This window comes from Schistocerca serialis, chromosome 7, assembly GCF_023864345.2.
Source record: "Schistocerca serialis cubense isolate TAMUIC-IGC-003099 chromosome 7, iqSchSeri2.2, whole genome shotgun sequence".
In the NCBI taxonomy this organism is placed as follows: Eukaryota; Metazoa; Arthropoda; class Insecta; order Orthoptera; family Acrididae; genus Schistocerca; species Schistocerca serialis.
This window is the reverse complement of record NC_064644.1, coordinates 172310688-172335715: the sequence shown is the minus strand read 5'-3', so window position 1 is coordinate 172335715 and position 25028 is coordinate 172310688. Positions and strand designations below refer to the sequence as shown.

The window sequence follows — 25028 nt, the reverse complement described above, 5'->3', positions numbered from 1 at the left end:
ACACAAGCAGCTATTCCTGTCGTTCTTGTAAGGGAGAAAACGATTTCGTTTCATTTTCGTGGCACAAGGGTATTTTGCCATCTATAAACATAGGTCTTCCTATTTGATAGCTCACAACTTTTATACAGGATGGTCAGAAAGACTCTGAGTAGCACGTCCAAGTATTGGGTGATAGGCTGTGCTGCGAAATGATTGTTAAGAAAAATTCCATATGTTACAACATTTCCGTGTTAATTAGCATTGAAGATAGCAAATCAGTTCGCTACACGAGGAAACTCAACCGGCGCGCCAGGTGCAGTTAATGTTAGTCGCTCTCTTAGCGTAGACAATGGCCCACGGGACCACTTCGGTTCGAGTTCAATCCTCACTATCGTCCCATGTTCAATTTTTATCTCGCTCTGTTCTCTCTTGTTTGGTTTTAGGAAACGAAACGAATAACACGCTTCGCTATACCGTCTCTGGCAAGCCGCTTGAATTTATGCGTGCAACAGCCTTTCAGATTTTTTTCTTTACGATTCTTTCTCAGCGCAAAGTATCCTGCACACCTATAGATTCTTTTCATACTGTTTTTGACCACCCTGTATAGCCAATCTATGGTCCGTAGTACTTTTCTTCAAGTTCTGAAGGTGTCTAGTTAAATGGTAGCACTATACAGAAATAGGATGTAGACGTCCTAACGCTCAAAATAGGATATTACTTTAGTGAAGTGCAAATGCGGGCCATCAACAACTTGTAGCGACTGGCCTGTAGTTGATGAATCATATGAATAAAACTGGGGAAATCACTGCGTATCGCAGTTTTCGTGTCAGACAGGTAGTAGCATTACTTTATAATGTACCTTTACCACGAAGCTGTCGGGCTTCTTCCCTTGCAAGTGTAACATCTCCTAATTGACAGTTAATTAAAAGAACAAAGATCAGTATTAGCCAGAAAACGCGATTAAATTTGGATATCCAATGCAGGAAGACACGCAAATGAGAGGTAGCATGTCACAATGTTTTACAGATTGTATTCTGCATGGCTTGACGAGATGCTGACTTGCTGTAGGACAAGGAACGAAACTACAAAAATACTCGAGACACCATGACAAAAAATACACTCCTGGAAATGGAAAAAAGAACACATTGACACCGGTGTGTCAGACCCACCATACTTGCTCCGGACACTGCGAGAGGGCTGTACAAGCAATGATCACACGCACGGCACAGCGGACACACCAGGAACCGCGGTGTTGGCCGTCGAATGGCGCTAGCTGCGCAGCATTTGTGCACCGCCGCCGTCAGTGTCAGCCAGTTTGCCGTGGCATACGGAGCTCCATCGCAGTCTTTAACACTGGTAGCATGCCGCGACAGCGTGGACGTGAACCGTATGTGCAGTTGACGGACTTTGAGCGAGGACGTATAGTGGGCATGCGGGAGGCCGGGTGGACGTACCGCCGAATTGCTCAACACGTGGGGCGTGAGGTCTCCACAGTACATCGATGTTGTCGCCAGTGGTCGGCGGAAGGTGCACGTGCCCGTCGACCTGGGACCGGACCGCAGCGACGCACGGATGCACGCCAAGACCGTAGGATCCTACGCAGTGCCGTAGGGGACCGCACCGCCACTTCCCTGCAAATTAGGGACACTGTTGCTCCTGGGGTATCGGCGAGGACCATTCGCAACCGTCTCCATGAAGCTGGGCTACGGTCCCGCACACCGTTAGGCCGTCTTCCGCTCACGCCCCAACATCGTGCAGCCCGCCTCCAGTGGTGTCGCGACAGGCGTGAATGGAGGGACGAATGGAGACGTGTCGTCTTCAGCGATGAGAGTCGCTTCTTCCTTGGTGCCAATGATGGTCGTATGCGTGTTTGGCGCCGTGCAGGTGAGCGCCACAATCAGGACTGCATACGACCGAGGCACACAGGGCCAACACCCGGCATCATGGTGTGGGGAGCGATCTCCTACACTGGCCGTACACCACTGGTGATCGTCGAGGGGACACTGAATAGTGCACGGTACATCCAAACCGTCATCGAACCCATCGTTCTACCATTCCTAGACCGGCAAGGGAACTTGCTGTTCCAACAGGACAATGCACGTCCGCATATATCCCGTGCCACCCAACGTGCTCTAGAAGGTGTAAGTCAACTACCCTGGCCAGCAAGATCTCCGGATCTGTCCCCCATTGAGCATGTTTGGGACTGGATGAAGCGTCGTCTCACGCGGTCTGCACGTCCAGCACGAACGCTGGTCCAACTGAGGCGCCAGGTGGAAATGGCATGGCAAGCCGTTCCACAGGACTACATCCAGCATCTCTACGATCGTCTCCATGGGAGAATAGCAGCCTGCATTGCTGCGAAAGGTGGATATACACTGTACTAGTGCCGACATTGTGCATGCTCTGTTGCCTGTGTCTATGTGCCTGTGGTTCTGTCAGTGTGATCATGTGATGTATCTGACCCCAGGAATGTGTCAATAAAGTTTCCCCTTCCTGGGACAATGAATTCGCGGTGTTCTTATTTCAATTTCCAGGAGTGTAGGTTTAGTCTCTAGAGATAGCGAGGAATGTTTGACTGAAACGAATTAAAAAGATACAAATAATAAAATAAAATAAAAATGAAAAATAAACAAAAAAGCAGAGACGTGCGAGTAGGATTCGCGATCCGAAGGTTCTGTACAAACTTAGTTACGTACGTAGATAGTTCATCCATCGCGACAATCGAAAATCTCTACGATTTTTCCGTGATATCGATATCGTTATTGGTAAGACATCTATTCGCGGAATTCCAAGACTTTCGATAATCTTCTTGTAGCAATAGTAGCAGCTTTCGAAGGTGTATTAATTTTGGCTGTTAAAGTTATTTTTTTTTGTTTCGCATTCAGTACTGTAATTTCTCATTTACTTTATTAATTCTGAAGTTATATTTGCATGTTTTGTTAATTGAATCCTGCAGATACTGAGATTTCGTCTGCTCTAGTCGTTTTTGCGGATACTGGAAAGATTTGTGGAAGTCTCCAGAGTAGAAAACGGTACAGCTGGACGTAGGGTTATCGTTGTTACACAAATGTCGAATTGTCCTGTGGAACACTTGAATGGATATTTTATGGGATATTGAAACCTCACCCCAAACAATGGAACTCTAATCGTGCATTAGTTACAGTGCTACATTGCTCTGAAACAGTACAAATGCTGTACTTGTCGAAAGCCGTGGGAAAGCGGCGAACAATTACCTCGAAATATTTGTAAATTACACACACAAACGGTCTTCTTGAATCACTCTTACCTCTTGCCGAAAACCAGAAAAAAATACTGCAGTAGATCCTGAGATTTTTGACAGATTATGAATGCAGTTTATGTTTGTAATCGTAAAAAAATACTTTTGTGTAATGTAATTACAAATTAACAATTTTTGAAATTTGTAGTGTGAAACCGTGCTTCTTGCCAAATTTCATGATTCTAGATGAACGATAAGTACCCTATAGGTTTTGGTAAATGATTTCGCGAAAGTTAAATAATGGCTGTATTTTTTGCTTCAGTGACTTAGAAGCCCAAATTTTTTACACCGCCAAGGCACTGTAGACCTTACCATGGGACCTAAATAACTAGACTGCATTTTAAAAGATTTAGTCAAATGATTTGCTGAAAATAAGTGTTACTTATAAATTTTTATGCTTATTCTAGAAATAACCATCGTTTTTGTCTATCATGTCAGGTTTTTAAATAAAATACGAAGTAATATTTTGAAGATTTTTCACTTCTGTGCCCACAAATATACTCTAACACTATTTAAAAAATAAAATAAATTCAAGAAAAACGCATCAGAACTGTCCTAATTTGTTTCTTCATTACGTTGTATAAAAACAAGAAGTCAACAGTGTTCCATAAGTTTTTGAACTTGCTCTTCTTTGAATTCTTTGCAGATCCTTGTATATGATGACTGACCTTCTTCAACATCCAACAGCAGTCAGCCAACAAAGCTGCTTCCAGTGTTGCTGGTACCATCTCTTAATATCTCGGTGAATACGTTCACTCTGCTCTTCAATAAAATGTCCCAAATTTCCGGAAACTAGTCGATATGTGAGTGTAGAAAGTGTACTTTCACACTCATTTCACAGCACTTCCTCTTGAAATTTTGAAACTTTTTAGAACAATGGCCTTATAATTAGGATCTTTGTTATTCCATAGAAAGGTGGACTGATAAGGTAAGGAATGAGGAGGTTCTACGCAGAATCGGAGAGGAAAGGAATATGTGGAAAACACTGATAAGGAGAAGGGACAGGATGATAGGACATCTGCAAAGACATGAGGGAATGACTTCCATGGTACTAGAGGGAGCTGTAGAGGGCAAAAACTGTAAAGGAAGACAGAGATTGGAATACGTCAAGCAAATAATTGAGGACGTAGGTTGCAAGTGCTATTCTGAGATAAAGAGGTTAGCACAGGAAAGGAATTCGTGGCGGGCCGCATCAAACCACTCAGCAGACTGATGACAAAAAAAAAGGAAGTTCTCAGTAACTGATCGGAAGACGGTCGTGCGCCTTTTTCTCTTTTCTTCATTCTCAGAATCTTCAGCCTTCGTCAATATCTTTATCCGAGGACTAAAAAAAAAAAAAAAAAAAAAAATCCGGCTTCCAGTTTGTCTCGTGTGGTGAAGGGAAATTTCTTGGAAAGGTACTTGATGCAAGGTCCATCCTGTGGTGGAGCCTTTACAAAATACTTCATCAAGCCCAGTTTTATTTGTAGAGGAGGAAGTAAGACTTTTTTTCTTCTGCAAGCGGTTCATGGAGGAACTTTTAGTTACAGGCACGATATTTATGAGCCCTGATCAAACTCTCACACTCCAATGACTTCACCCTACCCGACTGTCCCATTCGCATAAAAAGCAAAGCATTGTTGTTAACGCAGCTTGTTGTCCTGATAGTATTCCCATAACTCTGAAGCGAACGCAGATAAGCTAAGTGTGTTCGTCATATTGGATACTCGTTAATAGTATCTTCATGTTCTCACATGTCGCTTTCATTTGAACTGAATGGGTCACAAGAATGGACCCGTACACGTACCATCATGCAGTAACACGCCTTTCAGACTCGTCACTGGCGAGTCTATATGAGTCTTCACTGTGTAGGGTCGTGTTCAATGCCATAGAAGTGCATTAACTCGTTCTGTGAGAATAAATTAAGTAATTATTTCTCTCTATATCTGTACCAACAGTAACGCGTTCCTGATTCCAGACGATTTTTACTTTTTGCCCGGGAGCCAAGTAGTTGCGCAGATTCCTTAGGCAAACTCAAGTCTCGTAGACGGCATTACGTTCACTCTGAAAGAACAATTAGGAGTACAGTCGCATTCAGGCTGTGGACATCACTATCGTCTTCGGTAATTGCATCAACTTCTTTTCCCTTACCGTCTTTTGCCACGTTTTCTGTAACAACTGCACCCCTGAAGTAATAGTCATTAAGGCGATTTTTAGGCTCCCTTCACACTACTGGAATCAAAGATGGCGTACTTGTTTTCTTTTCTTTTGTCCACAGTCTTAACCTTCCCACACAATAGCGCAAACTGTCTCTGGCACCCATCCCTTGTGCTGGTTACCAAGTTTTTTTTTTTTTTTAAATAAGCATGGTAAGCTTTTTACGCGAAGTCTGTTTACCCACTGTGTAATTCCCAAAATGTAACAGAAAAAATTTCTTCACACACTTGCTTGTTGACATAGTAGTAACTATCAACAGTAGGCGTGGTGTTTTACTTATACTGTCTTAAATATACAGAATAATCACAATATAGCACTGGTAATCCAAGCCTGTGAGACAAGCAACACTTGGAAGATCAAACAACAACAACAACTAGCATCAACAGGTGTAACAACCTGAAGTTATACAGGGCCGTAGTGAGAAATTTCCCTCCAACAATACGCATAGCCTACTGGCAAAGCAATATACGTTTGAAGTCGACTTGCGACGAAACTGTACGTGATAGGAAAAAACTGAAACAGATTTGGAATCAGCTTAAAACGTTGAGGTAGTATCACACATTAGTTTTCCGTCGTCTGATACCACGCAGACTAGTGAATACCTTCAACCATTCCTCAGAAAAAGTGGTCTTGTCAGTTGTACAGATAGATGAACAACGAAGTGATCGCACAAGGGTTTCGTTTTAACCGACTAAGGTAGGGAAGCCTAAAATTGTTGGTTGTGGGTCACGAGTTCCATATTAAGTGAACCAGAGGAATTGCCTGAGCGACAGAGTTTACTACATTCCCGTCAGTGCAGTCGCGATGGCGGATTCTCGCCGTGAAAAACGGCATGATCGCACGATAGTAACCACCGCAGTTGTTACACGTTTTCTAACGCGAAACGTGCTGACCAAATGGGGACGGTCACACAAGGCTGCTACCAAGGCAATTGAAGGCAATAGTTGCATATTAGAATGGCGGTAACCATCGCACGCCTTTTATCTGCGATGTGAACTCGTCCAAGATCAGCAACTGAATGGGTTGAAGAGTGCCTCTCCATGTTATTTGTAAACTAGGACGCCGCACCGTAATATGTGCCCGCAGTTAAAAAGTAAGTACCCCCAAGAAACATGACAAGGGGAGGAGAAGAACCGCTGTTGCAGCCTCACGCTGACAGGCGTCTCGGTCTCTTTAACTCACCAGACACCATGTGGCTCCAACTAAACTTCAAATGTAATGGCCATTTTGAGGAATCTCACCATCTTCAGCATCTTCTACATCAAACAAATGGAGAATTTGAAAATTACCTCGCCCCCTCCATTCGATGGTCCTTCGTGTAAGCAGTCCATTGGTGGTATTCGTTAACTGGAGAAATTAGTCTACTTGCGGACGTTTATTTGTTAAGCTCTGCGACTTTTTAACTAATGATACGTCCGGTCTGAGATCATTATCAATAAACTTGAAATTTTGTAGGCAAGCCGAATCTGTGGTTGTAATCATGAAATTAATTTATTAGGTCCTCTTTCTTCTTTCTAGGATCTGGCCTGGACATCCATATGGCTCCAAAAAGTCTCCGTATTATACACTGAAGGGTTGAATATCGCTTAAACGGTAAAGTGGGTATACAAATTTAAAGATTGTCTACTCAAAAAAATAATAGGCATTGCATTTGTAAACTCCTATAATTGCAAGCATCACATTGAAAATATTGTGAAGAAAGCAGACCGAAGACTGCTTATTATTGACCAAGCACTTGAAGATATATCGTATCTTCTTAGGAGACTGCCTTCATTAGGACTGCCCGTCTTCTTTTGGAATACCTCTTCACGGCATACGATACGATGCTTACCAGACTGGGGCTGGTAGTTGAATTCGAAGAAGTCCTGCCACTAGAGAGGCCCGAACATCGTGGTATGTAACGTAATCAAATTGATGCGTGAGAAAAAATCTCCTGTAATCGATTTTCGAATTCGAAGAGTTAGTCCACACATGGACCCCCTCTCCTTCAGTATGACAGTGCAGACCAAACATGAATGCTGCGACTATTAAAATTGCTACACCACGAAGATGACGTGCTACAAACACTAAATTTAACCGACAGGAAGAACTTGCTGTGATGTGCAAATGATTAGCTTTTCAGAGCATTCACACAAGGTGGACGCCGGTGGCGACACCTACAACGTGCTGACATGAGGAAAGTTTCCAACCGATTTCTCATACACAAACAGCATTTGACCGCCGTTGCCTGGTGGACCGTTTTTGTGATACCACGTGTAAGGAGGAGAAATGCGTACCATCACGTTTCCGACTTTGATAAAGGTCGGATTGTAGCCTATCGCGATTGGGGTTTATCGTATCGCGACATTGCTGCTCCCGTTGGTCGAGATCCAATGACTGTTAGCAGAATATGGAATCGGTGGATTCAGGAGGGTAATACGGAACGCCGTGCTCGATCCCAACGGCCTCGTATCACTAGCAGTCGAGATGAGAGGCATCTTATCAGCATGCCTGTAACGGATCGTGCAGCCACGTCTCGATCCCTGAGTCAACAGACGGGGACGTTTGCTAGACAACAACCATCTGCACGAACAGTTCGACGACGTCTGCAGCAGCATGGACTATCAGCTCGCAGACCCTGGCTGCGGTTACTCTTGACGCAGCATCACTGACAGGAGCGCCTGCAATGGTGACCTCAACGACGGAACTGGGTGCACGAATGGCAAAACCTCATTTTTTCGGATGAATCCAGGTTCTCTTTACAGCATCATGATGGTCCCATCCGTGTTTGACGACATCGCGGTGAACGCACATTGGAAGCGTGTATTCGTCACCGCCATACTGGCGTATCAACCGGCGTGATGGTATCGGGTGCCATTGGTTACACGTCTCGGTCACCTCTTGTTCGCATTGACGGCACTTTGAACAGTGGACGTTACATTTCTGATGTGTTACGACCCGTGGCTCTCCCCTTCATTCGATCCCTGCGAAACCCTACATTTCAGCAGGATAATGAACGACCGCATGTTGCAGGTCCTGTACGAGCCTTTCTGGATACAGAAAATGTTCGACTGCTGCCCTGGCCAGCACATTCTCCAGATCTCTCACCAATTGAAAACGTCTGGTCAATGGTGGCCGAGCAACTGGCTCGTCACAATACGCGTCACTACTCTTGATGAACTGTGACATCGTGTTAAAACTGCATGGGCAGCTGTACCTGTACACACCATCCAAGCTTTGTTTGACTGTATGCCCAGGCGTATCAAGGCCGTTATTACGGCCAGAGGTGGTTATTATTGGTACTGATTTCTCAGGATCTCTGACCCCCGAATTGCGTGAAAATATTATCACATGCCAGTTCTAGTATAATATATTTGTCCAATGAATACCTGTTTATCATCTGCATTTCTTCTTGGTGTAGCAATTTTAATGGCCAGTAGCGCATATATTTGTTTATTCCTATTGAAGAATTCATCTATGGTATATAAGTAGCTGTCAAGGTGATACGATTTCAATTTATTTTTAAAACTGTTACTGCTGTCTGTCAGACATTTTATTTCACCCACTAATTTACCAAAAAGCTATACAGCATCATACTTTACTCCATTTTGTGCCGCAGATAGCATAAGTAGAGGACAGTGCAAGTCTTTCTTTCTTCTGGTGTTATAAACGTAAATGTCACTGTTGTTTTGAAATTCATCCATGTTGTTGAGAACAAATTTCATTACTGAGTAAATGTACTGTGAGGTTGTTGTAAGAATTCCTAACCTTTGAAAGAGATGCCTACAAGATGTGAAACTATGAGCCTCACACATTATTCCAACCACATTCTTTTCAGCAGTGAATACTATTTGCTTAACTGTTGAGCTACTCCAGACATCACAAAATGAAAGTATGTTACCAGAATGAAATTTTCACTCTGCAGCGGAGTGTGCGCTGATACGAAACTTCCTGGCAGATTTAAAACTGTGTGCCCGACCGAGACTCGAACTCGGGACCTTTGCCTTTCGCGGGCAAGTGATCTGCCAACTGAGCTACCGAAGCACGACTCACGCCCGGTACTCACAGCTGTACTTCTGCCAGTACCTCGTCTCCTACCTTCCAAACTTTACAGAAGCTCTTCTGCGAACCATGCAGAACTAGCACTCCTGAAAGAAAGGATATTGCGGAGACATGGCTTAGCCACAGCCTGGGGGATGTTTCCAGAATGAGATTTTTACTCTGCAGCGGAGTGTGCGCTGATATGAAACTTCCTGGCAGGTTAAAACTGTGTGCCCGACCGAGACTCGACCTCTGGACCTTTGCCTTTCGCGGGCAAGTGCTCTACCAACTGAGCTACCGAAGCACGACTCACGCCCGGTACTCACAGCTGTACTTCTGCGAGTACCTCGTCTCCTACCTTCCAAACTTTACAGATGCTCTCCTGCGAACCTTCCAGATCTAGCACTCCTGAAATAAAGGATATTGCGGAGACATGGCTTAGCCAAAGCCTGGGGGATGTTTCCAGAATGAGATTTTTGGAAGGTAGGAGACGAGGTACTGACAGAAGTAAAGCTGTGAGTACCAGCCGTGAGTCGTGCTTCGGTAGCTCAGTTGGTAGAGCACTTGCCCGCGAAAGGCAAAGGTCCCAAGTTCGAGTCTCGGTCGGGCACACAGTTTTAATCTGCCAGGAAGTTTCATATCAGCGCACACTCCGCTGCAGAGCCAAAAATTTCATTCTGGAAACATCCCCCAGGCTGTGGCTAAGCCATGTCTCCGCAACATCCTTTCTTTCAGGAGTGCTAGTTCTGCAAGGTTCGCAGGAGAGCTTCTGTAAAGTTTGGAAGGTAGGAGACGAGGTACTGGCAGAAGTAAAGCTGTGAGTACCGGCCGTGAGTCGTGCTTCGGTAGCTCAGTTTGTAGAGCACTTGCCCCCGAAAGGCAAAGGTCCCGAGTTCGAGTCTCGGTCGGGCACACAGTTTTAATCTGCCAGGAAGTTTCATATCAGCGCACACTCCGCTGCAGAGTGAAAATCTCATTCTGGAAACATCCCCCAGGCTGTGGCTAAGCCATGTCTCCGCAATATCCTTTATTTCAGGAGTGCTAGTTCTGCAAGGTTCGCAGGAGAGCTTCTGTAAAGTTTAGAAGGTAGGAGACGAGGTAATGGCAGAAGTAAAGCTGTGAGTACCGGGCGTGAGTCGTGCTTCGGTAGCTCAGTTGGTAGAGCACTTGCCTGCGAAAGGCAAAGGTCCCGAGTTCGAGTCTCGGTCGGGCACACAGTTTTAATCTGCCAGGAAGTTTCCTATCAGCGCACACTCCGCTGCAGAGCGAAAATCTCATTCTGGAAACATCCCCCAGGCTGTGGCTAAGCCATGTCTCCGCAATATCCTTTCTTTCACGAGTGTTAGTTCTGCAAGGTTCGCAGGAGAGCTTCTGTAAAGTTTGGAAGGTAGAAGACGAGGTACTGGCAGAAGTAAAGCTGTGAGTACCGGGCGTGAGTCGTGCTTCGGTAGCTCAGTTGGTAGAGCACTTGCCCGCGAAAGGCAAAGGTCCCGAGCTCGAGTCTCGGTCGGGCACACAGTTTTAATCTGCCAGGAAGTTTCAAAAGTATGTTTGCTTGTAAATTTCTATATCCTCAAAATCAGCAACTATTTTGATTGCAAAAGTTGCTGAACCTAGTCACTTTAGGATATCGAAAATATGAACTTTACAATTAAGATTGTCATCTATATGTACTACCAAAAACTTAGTATGCTTCACCCTGGCTATTGACTTTTGTTTATGTGTTATATTTATTGAAGGAATTTTACTCCTTGCAGTAGAAAATTGGCTGTACTCTATTTTCTCATAGTTCAGAGCAAGCCCATTCGCAGAAAACCAATCAATAACTTTTCCTAAGACATTATTCGTATCATTTTCTATTGGAGTTTCTTTTACTGGATTGTTAATGATGCTTGTATCATCAGCAAACAGTGTCAGTTTAGCTTCTAGTTTCAGATAAGAAGGGAGTACATTCAGAGATATCAAGAACAAAAGGGGATCCATGATCGAACCCTGTGGGACACCTAATATAATTTCACCCCTGTTAGATGCAGTGGGAAACTTCCTTAAATCACTTAAACTATATGAAGAAACTTTTTACTTCCTGTTCTGTAGGTATAACTCAGACCACTCATATGCTGTTCCATTTTGGAATGACAGTGATTAAAACATAGTTTTTTTTATTGCAGGGAGATATTTTCACGAAATTTCAGTCATCAACTTTCTCCTCCGAACGCCAAATTATTTCACTGACATCCATCCACATAGGGAGAAATTATCATTGTAATAAAGTAAGACAAGTCAAAGCTCACATGAAAGATTTACAAGTTCGTTTTCCCACGTCCAATTCGAGAGTGCAACGGTCAAAATATTATCTACAAGTGATTCTAAGAATCCTCTGGCATACACTTGAGTGTGAAATGTAGAATAATCATGTACGAGAGCGTGCTGAAAAGTGATGCCTCTGAATATTTTATTCTGTTCTCAATATTCGTTGACGTATTACATCCGATACAAATTACTCGGTGTACTTTTTCTCTTTGCTATCGCAAATCGCAACCTTCTGGCACTAGAGTGCTCCGAACTGCAGCGTGTAAAATCGTGTGTGTAATGCAACCATGTCGGTGTGTGAGAAACAGCCTGCTGTAACTGATGTTTGAATTCGAAGAGATAGTCCACATATGGAGCACCCTCACCTTCATCATGACACTGTCAGACCACACATGAATGCTCAGTCTGCAACATTCCAATACCTTGGGTTTACTGTCATCGATAATCCTCCATACAGTAGCGACTTGGCCCCCATTCAATTTTCGTCTATTTCCAAAACTTAAAGAACGCATTCGAGGACTTCGAATTGATACTGATGGAGCCTTGGAAGTGCAGGTGAGATAGTAGCTCCTTGAACAAATTCAAACGTTCTTGAGTGAACATATTAAGAAACTGGTCTCTCACGGGGAGAAATGTCTCTCGCCAGGGTAACTATGTTGAGAAATGTATATTTAGACGTGAGGATAAAGATGTAGAACGTTAACAAACTTTTTTTTTTCAAGGCGTTAAGAGTTTTCAAACAAACAATTTGGAGATATTACTTTTCGGCACGCCCTCGTAGATGTAGATATAAGGTCATTATTGTGGGACTTCCTTGGTTTTCACTGGCGTAGAGCAAGAGTGAAGGTAGTTGTAGCAATAGGTGACTGGGAAGTGGCGAGATGCAGGACGTGAGTGTCTCGCACGCAGGGCACGCGCAGTGCTGGATCGACTTCCCGCACAACTGGCAGTGGCAGGTCTACATGACGCTGGTGGCGGTGGCGCTGTTCATCGTGCCCACGGTGATCATCTCGGCGTGCTACGCCGTCATCGTGTTCACCATCTGGAGCAAGAGCAAGCTGCTGGCGCCCAGTGTGCGGCCGTCCAGGTACTCCGCCAGCCGTGAGTACCACACACCGCCGCTGCCTCTAACCTCCGCCACACCAGCCTGCCTGCCGCGACCACCACCCGCCACATCATCCACCACCAAGGCCCCACATCATCTGTCCTTGATCACATTCGTGCTCCTCTTCACACACTCCAAGCTGACTATGCCGGACCACCTGCTTGAGCTATCAAACGTCGCAGACCCCAGCTTGTAGACCTCAAAGCTTCTGATCCTGGTTACATTAACAACCCTCTCCATAGGCACCTTGCTCCATCTACCATGACACAACCGACCACCATTTACAGAACTAGTCTGAAACTAACTTACTTGCCCTTGGTGAGTAAAATCGTATAATTTATCACCATGAGGCCGGCCGGAGCGGCCGTGCGGTTCTAGGCGCTACAGTCTGGAACCGCGTGACCGCCACGGTAGCAGGTTCGAATCCTGCCTCGGGCATGGATGTGTGTGATGTCTTTAGGTTAGTTAGGTTTAAGTAATTCTAAGTTCTAGGGGACTGATGACCTCAGTAGTTAAGTCCCATAGTGCTCAGAGCCACTTATCACCGTTCCTGAATCTAAGAAAAATTTACTACTAATAGAATCCTATTGTCCTATCACCACGCTAAACAGACCTGAGTAAATTCTTTGAGCTAATAATCCTTATCCTACCTGAACGACAGGGTTTACCAGGGAAACAATCACACATGTGCTGACCTCAAGTGCAGCTTATCGAGAGAGGTGGCCACCATACCTACGGACATGCTTCGTTCTGCTGCGCAGGAGCCATATTGAGTCCATTTTGTAGCAGTAATGGTTGCGGTATGTAATGGTATGATGCACCGTATTAGCAAATTAAAATTTTTTCGATTGAACTGATTCTGCATTATTTCTCGTCCCCGTGTCCTTGACATTAATGCTACCAGGTTTGGTACTCGTACGGTAATTAGTTTCTGTGTTATAACGTGCAAGATAGGGAAAGTTTAATTATAACCATCCCGTACTTCTAGCGATGTTATACTATAAGGCCTTTCTCACGAAAGCTCAAGGTGCCTGTAACTGGTTATGAATTCCTGTGTTCACTATATCTGTGATGTGCCCATGTATGATCAGTTTCGTCACCACAGCTATCCTGGCTGCGGGCAGACAAGAGCAGAGATTTCCATACTCCCTGTGTTCTTTACTGTTTTATGAAAGTGCACTGTCCCTCATATCTCTCGTCGCCTTTAGTTCTCTTGTCTGAACAGCAAAGCAAAAATACCCGTACCCATCAGAGCAAATCCTTTCTGTCCGATTCCATTGTTCTCTCAATTTCTTGAAGGTTTTCTCAGTAGCCGGCCAGAGTGGCCGAGCAGTTCAAGGCGCTGCAGTCTGGAACCGCGCTACCGCTACGGTCGCAGGTTCGAATCCTGCCTCGGGCATGGATGTGTGTGATGTCCTCAGGTTAGTTAGGTTTAAGTAGTTCTAAGTTCTATGGGATTGATGACCTCAGAAGTTAAGTCCTATAGTGCTCAGAGCCATTTGAACCATTTTTCTCAGTAGCAGGAACCTGACTCTGGAATAAACTCCCGCATTTTATTTTAGAACAGAATAACATCAACTATTTCAGAAGACAGTTAATCACATATGTACTAAACCATTGTGCTTGTAGGCATTTGTTACCGTTGTACAACCTTCTCTCCAACCGTATCTTCCTAATTTCCCAATATTATTATCTGATGCAGTCTCTTATAAATTTCCTTTCCGCAGAACTCGCTATGTCTGAAAACATGTATCTTATGCACTTACAAACTCTTTTTATATCTGCCACTACCATTCTTCTTATTATTATTATTATTTTTATTATTATTATTACTGTTATTACTATTAGTGACATCAGCAGCAGTAGTACGAATAATGCCAGTATTAACTTTATTAGTTCATAGTCGGTATTATTTACCCATACTGCCGCTGGAAACACATCATGTTAATGCTATTTGTCATACTAAATTCGTTATTTCTTAGGTAACTATGAAGTAAAGAAAAAGGTACAGTAAATGTGAAACCCTTATCCAATGTAACAGAACGCCCGATGGCTCTAATCAGATTAAGTTAAATAAATAATTAAATAAACATAGAACTCAAATAAAAGTGGAGAATTAGCAATTAGCGAGATACAAATCAGGTACTTTACGATAACATGACTTATGCATTATGCACAACAGATATCGGCGACTATGTCAGATGGCTCGAAATGTTTTGTCTTTACTGTTGTTCGGAAGTTTTCGTACCTTCAAACTCAGTATCCTGGAAGCATTCCTATTTTTTTGTTTATTGCCTCGTACTGCCTTACGAATTTAATGTCGGAGCACCGACCTACAAATCCTCTGTGTATTAACACGTCAGAGGACGGTCAGTCGGTATGGTTTCTAGTCAGACATTAGAGAATAAATTATAATGTGCTGTTTATTCTTTATGTGGATGACGATGCTCTTCGAAGAGCTCTTCCGAGAGATAGCAAGATTGACATTTGTTGAAATTAATGTCATTTATCTAACTTTACTCTGGTTTCATCTTTTCCAGATTAAACTTTCACACATTCCCGAAAATAAAGAAAAAAACGATGACACCTCATATAATATGGTATCGCACAGCCCATTCATAACCTTGATTTGTAGTGTTCTTTTGTGTGAAACAGTATTTCACGCCCCCAGCGTGCGGCGTTATTTGACGGTTCCACTCGTTGTCACGTGTGGACGAACTGTCGGCGCGGACGGCAGGAACCACTGTGTGTGCTCTTGTCGGCAGGTGGCAACAGCCGTGCGGGCAGCGGCGTCGGCAGGGGTCCGGCGCCGACCTTCTCGGACGATCAGGACTGCCGGCGCGCCAGCTCGCGGGGACTCATACCCCGGGCCAAGATCAAGACCGTCAAGATGACATTCGTCATCGTCTTCGGTGAGTGCTGGTGGTGACTCTGGATGAATTAACAAATGTGGCATCAGGAATATTACCTCCGCACAGTTTAGGCAAAGCTCCTAACTTCGAGGACATGTAGCCGCGCGGTGTGGCTGCACGGTTAGAGGCGCCATGTCACGGATTGCGTAGCCCCTCCCACCGCAGGTTCGACTCCTCCCTCAGGCTTCGGTGTGAGTGTTGTCTTTAGCGTTAAGTTAGTTTTAGTGTGTAAGTCTAGGGACCGATGACCTCAGCAGTTTGGTCCCTTAGGAATTCACACATACACATACACACACACACACACACACACACACACACACACACACACACAAAGACAGACGGATTCACTAACTAGTCACCTTCGTGCTACTGAATGTAAAATGCTTAATTTTTGACTGAAACTTTCTTGTTGTGATATTTTAATTTCAGTTATATTCAGAGACAGCAAAGGACCAGGAAGACGAACGGAATGTGCTTGAAAGGACATGGAGGGGAAAAAAAGTTGATGGCCGGCAGTCCCCACTTGGAGAACTTCGGCCGCCGAGTCGCAAATATTTTCAGTTGATGCCACGTTGGGTGACTCTCAAGTCAATCAAGATGAAATGATGATTATGGCAACAGACTACCCCGTCTTCGAGCGGAGAAAAATCTTCGCCCAGATCGGAAATCGAACTCTGACCCGCTGCAGGGCATACAGGCGCTCTTGTCACTCAGGAGACGGAGAAAATGTTATAAGATTAACATCAACAAAAGCAAAACAAGGGTAATGGAAAGCAGCTGAATTAAATCAGGCAATAACGAGGGAGTTAGATTATGGGATGAAACACTAAAAATAATAAATGCGTTTTGTTATATGGGCAGTAAAGTAATTAATCATAGCCGAAATAGAGGGGATAGAATATGTAGACTGGCAAGAAAAGTGTTTCTTAAGAAGAGTCAACATCGAATTAAAAATTAATCTTAGAAGGTCTTTTCTGAAGGAATTTGTCTGATGTGTAGCCTTGTAGGGATGTGAAATGCGGACGAGACAGAGTTGAGACGTGAAGAGAATAAAAGCTTTTGAAATGTGGTGCTAAAGAAGAACGATGAAGGTTAGACGGCTGTATCATGTAACCAATGAGGAGGGACTGAGTAGAACTCAAAGAAGACTAATCTGTGGCATAATTTAATTGAAAGGGTTGGATCGGTTGGTAGGACACATTCTGAGACATCAGGACACATTCTGAGAGTAATGGAGGGAAGTGTGGGCCAGGGATAAAAGTCGTGAGGGGAGGCCAAGAAATGAATACAGTAAACAAGTGCAAAAAATGTAGGTTGCAGTAATTATGCAGAGTTGAAGAGGCTTGAACGGCGTAAAGTAGCACGGAGAGCTGCTTTAAACCAGTCTTCGGACTGAGGACCAATAACAGCTATTTTCGAATTAGGAAGAGTGCAACAAAGGGATTGGGTCTTTTTTCCCCGCTGTTCCGTTTATGCGTCGAAGATGCATTTAAGGAGATACAAGAGTGGGATTAAAAGTCAGGGTGAACTGGTATGAATTGTAAGATTTGCTGAACTCATTTCTATAGTCAGTGAAAGTCAAGGCTATTGAATCGAAAGGTCTGATTAGCACAAACTACGCTTTGGGGTTTAGCCAAAGACGAAAGTAATGAGAAGTAGTAGAAATGACATAATCGTTGAACTTAACACCAAAACAGCGGTCACAAGTTCGACGAAGCGAATGACGCACAATAACACCTGTGGGACGAAACAAGGAGGTCATAAAAAGCAGAATATCACAGGCAGATAGGGCATTTCTGGCCAGAAAAATCTACTTGTACCGAACATCAGCTTTCATTTCAGGAAGAAAATTGTGAGGATGTATGTTGGGACCGGGGATTGTGTGTAAGGAATCATGGACTGTGGGAAACCGAAAAAAAAAAACGAATCAAAGAGTACGAGATTTGGTACTACAGGAGGATGTTTAAAATTGAAAGGATGATGAAAATTAAAAGCTTCTCCGCACTGGTGCCGAGGAGACAAACGTGCGAAAAATATTCTTAAGAAAAAGGGGCAGTGTGATAGGCCATGCATAGACATTAAGAAATAACTTACATGGTACGTATGTTGTAGATGTTGCAACTTGTAGGGGAAGGCACAGATTTGAATACATCCAACAAATAATTCAGCACTTTGCTATTGTTGCTAAGTGCTATTGTCAAATGAAGAGGTTGACACAGTATGGCAAGTTGAAAAAGAGGCGAATTAGAGTAAGGAACAAGTGATGTATATGTGTGTATAATGAACCCTTTCTCTCAAAAATATTTCTCTTTCACACATCCTCTGTGTCACCTCAGACAACGTGTCACTGATCTAAATTGTACTAAGATTGCAGTACAGGCGAGGTTCTTATTTGCTTCCACCGCCCAGAGTGGAACGCATAAGTTCTAATAAACGTTCACCAACCCGCAGTCTACCACAGTTGTTGTCACCTGCGCAGAAAACTGCAGGAAGGCAGTGAATCCGTAAGCTTGAGACTGTAAGAAACTCTTAGCGAGGAACTATTGTTTTAGAAACGATTAAATTTCCAATCAGTTTGTTTATACGTGACGCCACTCGCTTTTTATTGGCAAACAGGAGAAACTGCACAGTTACTTTCCTTTTTAGAGTCACAAATGATTTTTATTCTTCAACAAATTAATGAACTGCATATTTCCGTAATTAGTATCACACTGTTCTCAAATGTAGGTCCAAATAATCACATGTTGCTAATAAAGTCTTAACTAATACTGACAGCGGCAGACTACATGTTTGTCTTCCGACACTACCGAACCGGCTCCGATTTTTGCACTAGACATTGCCAACTCAGTCTTAACTGATAGCGTGGGGGAAAAATGTCCGTCCCCGAGACAGCCGAACGAGCTCTCACATTTACAGAATAGACACTGCAAATTAAGTCTAAACTGATACCGCGGCAGACAACATATGTGTCCTCCGGCACTGCCAAACTAGCTCTGATCTTACAGCCGAACCACTTCGCCGCCATCCAATTTAGGCGTGATACGAGGACCACCGGAGTGCTTCTCCTGCCTTTACGATTAGCAATGTTTATTATTCCGCTGGTTATTAATACCTTTGAAATAACGGAATGATACACGCTTCTGAGAGATGCATTAATTATGACATGCAAGTAAATATTCTGTTTAATTTTTAAAATATTAGTAGTAGAAGATTATCGTTTTGGTGCGCAACTTCCGAACACAGCAGCCAATCGCGGAGAACGACCACAACTTAGACGATCTATCTCACGGTACCCGTACCGAACAAACCATCTGTCATCAGTACCTTACACTATATTACGTCATTTTGCCACAGCTGCCTTCTCAACTGCTGTAAAAAAAGCTTCTTGTAGCCGAATATGATGGCTGTGAAGCCAGAAATACTACAACGAAAGATAAATTCGTGAATCCACCAGTCAGAATGATGACAAAAAAGTTAACTTTTGTTTTCAGCTGTTACTGATATAGTAAAGTTGTATCTTAGAGTATCTGGATATGGTAACACTCTTCTTGGAACGGATTTACGATATGCAGTAACGAAACTTAAAACGTTAAAGCTTGTATATCACAGTCTCTCAAGAGATAAAACTTTAGGTATTGTACACTAATACCTAGCGACAACAGCGGTCGAGGGGGAAGACACATAAACGGTTGCCACCGTAAGTCTGCAACGAATAGAAATCATTCACTCTTCATGCATCAGATAACAGTCACTCTTCAAATAACATGAACGAAATACGAAAAAAAATTGATAAATGTCTCATCGCCGATGTCACAGTATTTAGTTCAGGCCTGTTATGGTAATACAATACCTATTCTCAGTAATCGCTCAACCATGATTTGAGACTAATAATATGTAATAATTTCTTACCTAAAAAACAAAAACGCACATAGAGTGAAGCATTTATTATAGAGCGTTGATCTAGACCGGAACAATCCACAATTATGATGCTTGATTTTATTTCCTTGAGTTGGAATGAACAACTACTCTTTGGAATTTTGAGTAAGCTTGAAACAATCAAACATTTTAAAAAGAAATAGACCGCGATACCACTCACACAGACAAACAAACAGAGAATCACGTTGCTGAAAAACTTAAACTGAACTGAGATAAGGGACCATAATGAAACTCAGCAGTGTTACCGCAAAACGATACCCCTTAAGGGACTCAGTCAGGTGGGATAATAAAAACTTCATTTATTTCACTTTACAGCTGAAGCATAGATCCACTCAAGAATTTGAAGAAAAATTATGTAGTATGAGAGTATTTATCTGAAATTCGAATTCCGCGACAAATGGCCTGTCGCGAGAATATTTTTCGGGCCACCGATTTCTTTGATCTGAGACCTGGAGTGCCATGAAAAACCTGGACATGTGGCAATCCTGTTCTTGGAACAAAAACTTTCTTCCTGCTGTTTTGTCGGAAACTCACATTTAGAGACGTTGGCTGTGGACAAAATACAAGCTGATTCTTACAAATAGTAGCTACGGTTAATAAAGATGTTTCTTTGCGCAAATAGCTCCGCTACAGGTTTCAAACCGACAGGTTCATCTTCAAACGGCTGCTCACGTCCATACCGCATTTGTTGTTGGTGACATTAATTGGTGAAAAATAACAAAGAACAACTAATGTAAGGAATAACTAATTTACAGTATGCTGGAAGTTCGTAAACAACAAATGTAATTATACGTGAACAGCAGTCTGACGACTAATCTGTCGTCACGAAACTGGTGACGGTGTGTTTGTGTAAATAAATAGTATTATTACCTTTAAGTGCTTACTGTTTTCTTCAATGTAAGAATGATGTTGTAACTACTTTTTATTGGCACCTATAAACAACCAGGTTCCCGGTACGGCGTTTACGTCATACTTAATAATATATTTATTGCCTGATTTGCCTCACTATTGTTTGCGGTAATACGGTGAACACTACATGTCTTCTCACTTGTCTGGATACAAATCAGTTACACAGAAGAGGGATAGAATATTTTTTATTCTTCTGACAAAAGTGAGATTTGGCACTTTCAAACGTTTCACATTCCAACCTTCAAATAACCCCAATGAAGCTCGACAATTTTTAATCAGATAACAAACATAGAGTTCAACAAGATGTACCAATGATAAAATAACACATAAATAAAGTTTTTGTGACTAGTATCGACACAGTAAATGATAAATCTTCTTGAGACTAATTGTTTGGAAGGTTGGGGATCGACTTTTCAACGTTCCTCTGGCTGATGGGAGAAATAACACAGATACAGTCACTGCCTGTAAGCTGGGCTGTCAAGCCGAAACAGCAGGATACGTTTCAGTAAGCTCATATATCAGGGGAGAGTGTCCGCCGAGTTAGACAGTGACCTCATCACAATGCATGAGCCGACAACGCCAGTTGAATGTTACCTAACACGACCGGTGCAGGCGCCGAGTGCAGCAGAGACTGTTTATTCCATTATTACCGGCGGCCGGGGCACACACGCCAAAGGCAGCTCACTAATTACCACGGGAGGACCTGTGACGTGGGAGCGTCAACGCAGAGCACTGGCCAATAATGGACTCCAGCATCCGGCCACGTCCCATAGATCCACCGTAATGTCGTTTGCTCCGCTCGCTGGCGCGTCTGAAGCCTGGCAATTTCCGTTCGTGCCTTACAGCCCACTTTAAAGCAGGTATAGAGGCAAAGCACACTGACAGTTCAGTTTAAGCCTCTAGGAAGATGACATATTTAGAAGCTTACTGAATCAGTGCCTGAACTCTGATTTCTACGCACGTGCAGTCCTATGACAGATGTCCGACGAGACACGCTACTCGTTAATTCTGAATTGTTCCACTAAACAATCCTCGGCAATAGGATGTAAAAAAACTGTGGATGTATTGTATACTACACTACTGGCCATTAAAATTTCTACACCAAGAAGAAATGCAGATTATAAACGGGTATTCATTGGACAAATATATTACACTAAAACTGACATGTGATTACATTATCACGCAGTTTGGGTGCGTAGATCCTGAGAAATCAGTACCCAGTACAACCACCTCTGGCCGTAATAACGGCCTTGATACGCCTGGGCATTGAGTCAAACAAAGCTTTGATGGCGTGTACAGGTACAGCTGCCCATGCAGCTTCAACATGATACCACAGTTCATCAAGAGTAGTGACTGGCGTTTTGTGGCGAACCAGTTGCTCGGCCGCCATTGACCAGACGTTTTCAATTTGTGAGATATCAGGAGAATGTGCAGGCCAGGGCAGCAGTCGAACATTTTGGTATCCAGAAAGGCCGTACAGGACCTGCAACATGCGGTGGTGCATTATCATGCTGAAATATAGGGTTCCGCAGGGATCGAATGATGGGTAGAACCACGGGTAGTAACATATCTGAAATGTAACGTCCACTGTTCAAAGTGCCGTCAATGCGAACAAGAGGTGACCGAGACATGTAACCAATGACACCTCATACCATCACGAAGGGTGATACGCCAATATGGTGATGACGAATACACACTTCCAATGTGCGGTCACCGCGATGTCGCCAAACATGGATGCGACCATCATGATGCTGTAAACAGAATCTGGATTCATCCGAAAAAATGACGTTTTGCCATTCGTGCACCCGGGTTCGTCGTTGATTACACCATCGCAGGCGCTCCTGTCTGTGATGCAGCATCAAGGGTAACCACAGCCATGGTCTCCGAGTTGATAGTCCATGCTGCTGCAAACGTCGTCGAACTGTTCGTGCAGATGGTTGTTGTCTTGCAAACGTCACCATCTGTTGACTCAGGGATCGAGACGTGGCTGCACGATCCGTTACAGCCATGCGAATAAGATGCCTGTCATCTTGACTGCTGGTGATACGAGGCCATTGGGATCCAGCACGGCGTTCCGTATTACCCTCCTGACCCCACCGATTCCATATTCTGCTAACAGTCACTGGATCTCAACCAACGCGAGCAGCAATGTTGCGGTACGATAAACCGCCATCGCGATAGGCGACAATCCGACCTTTATCAAAGTCGGAAACGTGATGGTACGCATTTCTCCTGCTTACACGAGGCATCACATCAACGTTTCACCAGGCAACGCCGGTCAACTGCTGTTTGTGTATGAGAAATCGGTTGGAAACTTTCCTCATCTCAGTACGTTGTAGGTGTCGCCACCGGCGCGAACCTTGTGTGAATGCCTTGTAAAGCTAATCATTTGCATATCACAGCATCTTCTTCCCGTCAGTTAAATTTCGTGTCTGTAGCACATCATCTTCGTGGTGTAGCAATTTTAATGGCCAGTAGTGTACGTAGCCTACTAGGAGCGCTCTCATATGGGGTTGTAAATCCTTAATTACTTGAAAGATACTTGGTAAGTGTACCGCACTGGAGTTGCGTTTGTCACATCTAAGCACGTACTACAAATATGAGAAAGATGAGAAATATCGTTGACCAGTCGATATGACGATATGTTTCCCTTGTCCATATTGTTCTGTCGGCTACTATGGGAGTCAACACGGACACTAACAAGAAAGGAGGGAAGTTACTATGGCCGGTAGCAGGAATCCAAAAGGGTCTATAATTTATTTATTTTTTTCTTTTTTTTTTTTCTTTTTGTGGCAATGGAGCCCCTCCACGCCAGCAATGGCATGGTGGCCAACTCAAAAGGTCTACTGCTGTCTCTGCATAAGGGTATGTTTTCACTAAAGTGAGGTGTCGCAGGATGCGGGTGCTGCTATGTTTGCGTACGTCTGGTTAAGTTTAACCATTAGTACGCGCTCATCTGGAGATAGATTGGGTCTAAATTCGAACGAAGGGTAGCGGTTTGAAGAGCAGAGGGAAAAAAGTGCCAAGACAGGATCCAAGGGAAGAATAACCTCTGCGATAGTTAGGTCGGGTAGTAAGAGCAGTAGGGGATATTTTGCTGCCTACAACAGGTCATGCAAGGGCGGGCTTTGTTAGCAGTGGGTGTCATGCATGTCGATAGCTTTGACTTTGTGCGGTGCTGTTACTCGGCGGCTGCCGCTGGGAGCCGGTGTTGATCTCTCGGTCAGCGTCAGCAAGCCTGTAACAGTTAGGCTTATCATCGTTTTGTGTCCGATGGATCATATATCAGATGCACAGTTAGGGTGATGTTGGCGATATGTTTGTGGGTCAGTGGGCGAGCTCGCCGGTTTCCCTGCTGTAGCCTGTCAGTCGGCTTTAATAGCAGTAGCAGCTGGTACATCCAGTCAGGGGCTTGCCGACGTTTGTCGCTTGTTGATGTATGTTAGGTTGGCATAGGTGGTAATGCCCTAGCTAGTAGTGTCTAGGGCATAACCACCTACGGCAAGCTAATACACACCAACAAGCGACAAACGTCGGCAAGCCCCTGCATGTCAGCATCGTTGATTTGATATACCAGCTGCTATCACAGCCGACCAACAGGCTACAGCAGGGAAACCGACGACCTCGCCCACTGACGCACAAACAAATCGCCAACATCACCCTACACTATGTATCTGATATATGACCTATTGGACACAAAACGATGATGAATCTGTTACAGGTTTGTTGACGCTGACGAAGAGATGGTCTATACATATCACATGCTGATTAATATAATACTTTATTTCTAAAATGAAAAGAAACTTAACTTCTTGTCCCTTCTATGTGTAATTACGTTACTCGCTCTCACTACTCGCAGAACGAAGGCTACGTAACGTCTTCTTATTACTCAGTACTGATGCTCTCGGAGTCTGCGACCGAACTGGGTCCGACCAGCGATGGGCTGCTGGTTAAGTCGGCACTGACAGGGGGTGCTGAACTCTTTCTTCCTGGAGGACTGGCGTTCCCCTCTTTTTCTACTGGCGTGCCGGTCAGTGTCTTTTTGATGCCTTTTCGCGGTGCTGCGCTGGTCGGTGTGCAGTGGATGCTTTAGGACTGCACATGTATTAGCACTAAATATTTATAGGATACAATGTCCTCACCTTATTCCCTGTCTTGTAATCGGACTCCGTCCGTTGGGGACACGTAATGAATATTTCGCCTGACAAAGATTAAAGCACCCAGACATGGTCGGAGGTCAATGAAACTTCGTACAAACGCTTCATCGGCGGGTATGTAAATAATTAGAAATGCAATTCTCTATGACACCAGATTGGCCACCAAAGTGCCTGAAAGTGTGTATAACTCACATGATTGGTGTCCAATGTCGAGTGATCATTGTGAA

At 43.8% G+C, this 25028-nt stretch overlaps 1 protein-coding gene across 1 annotated transcript in view; it reads left to right on the top strand.

The window, feature by feature from the left end:
• Nucleotides 1-25028, top strand: part of LOC126412944 (cardioacceleratory peptide receptor-like) — a 403969-nt gene that overhangs the window by 337503 nt on the left and 41438 nt on the right. Inside the window, exons 5-6 of the mRNA XM_050082836.1 lie at nt 12692-12883; nt 15653-15799. Of these exons, the coding sequence (XP_049938793.1) occupies nt 12692-12883; nt 15653-15799 (339 nt within the window). The remainder of the gene's footprint in view (nt 1-12691; nt 12884-15652; nt 15800-25028) is intronic.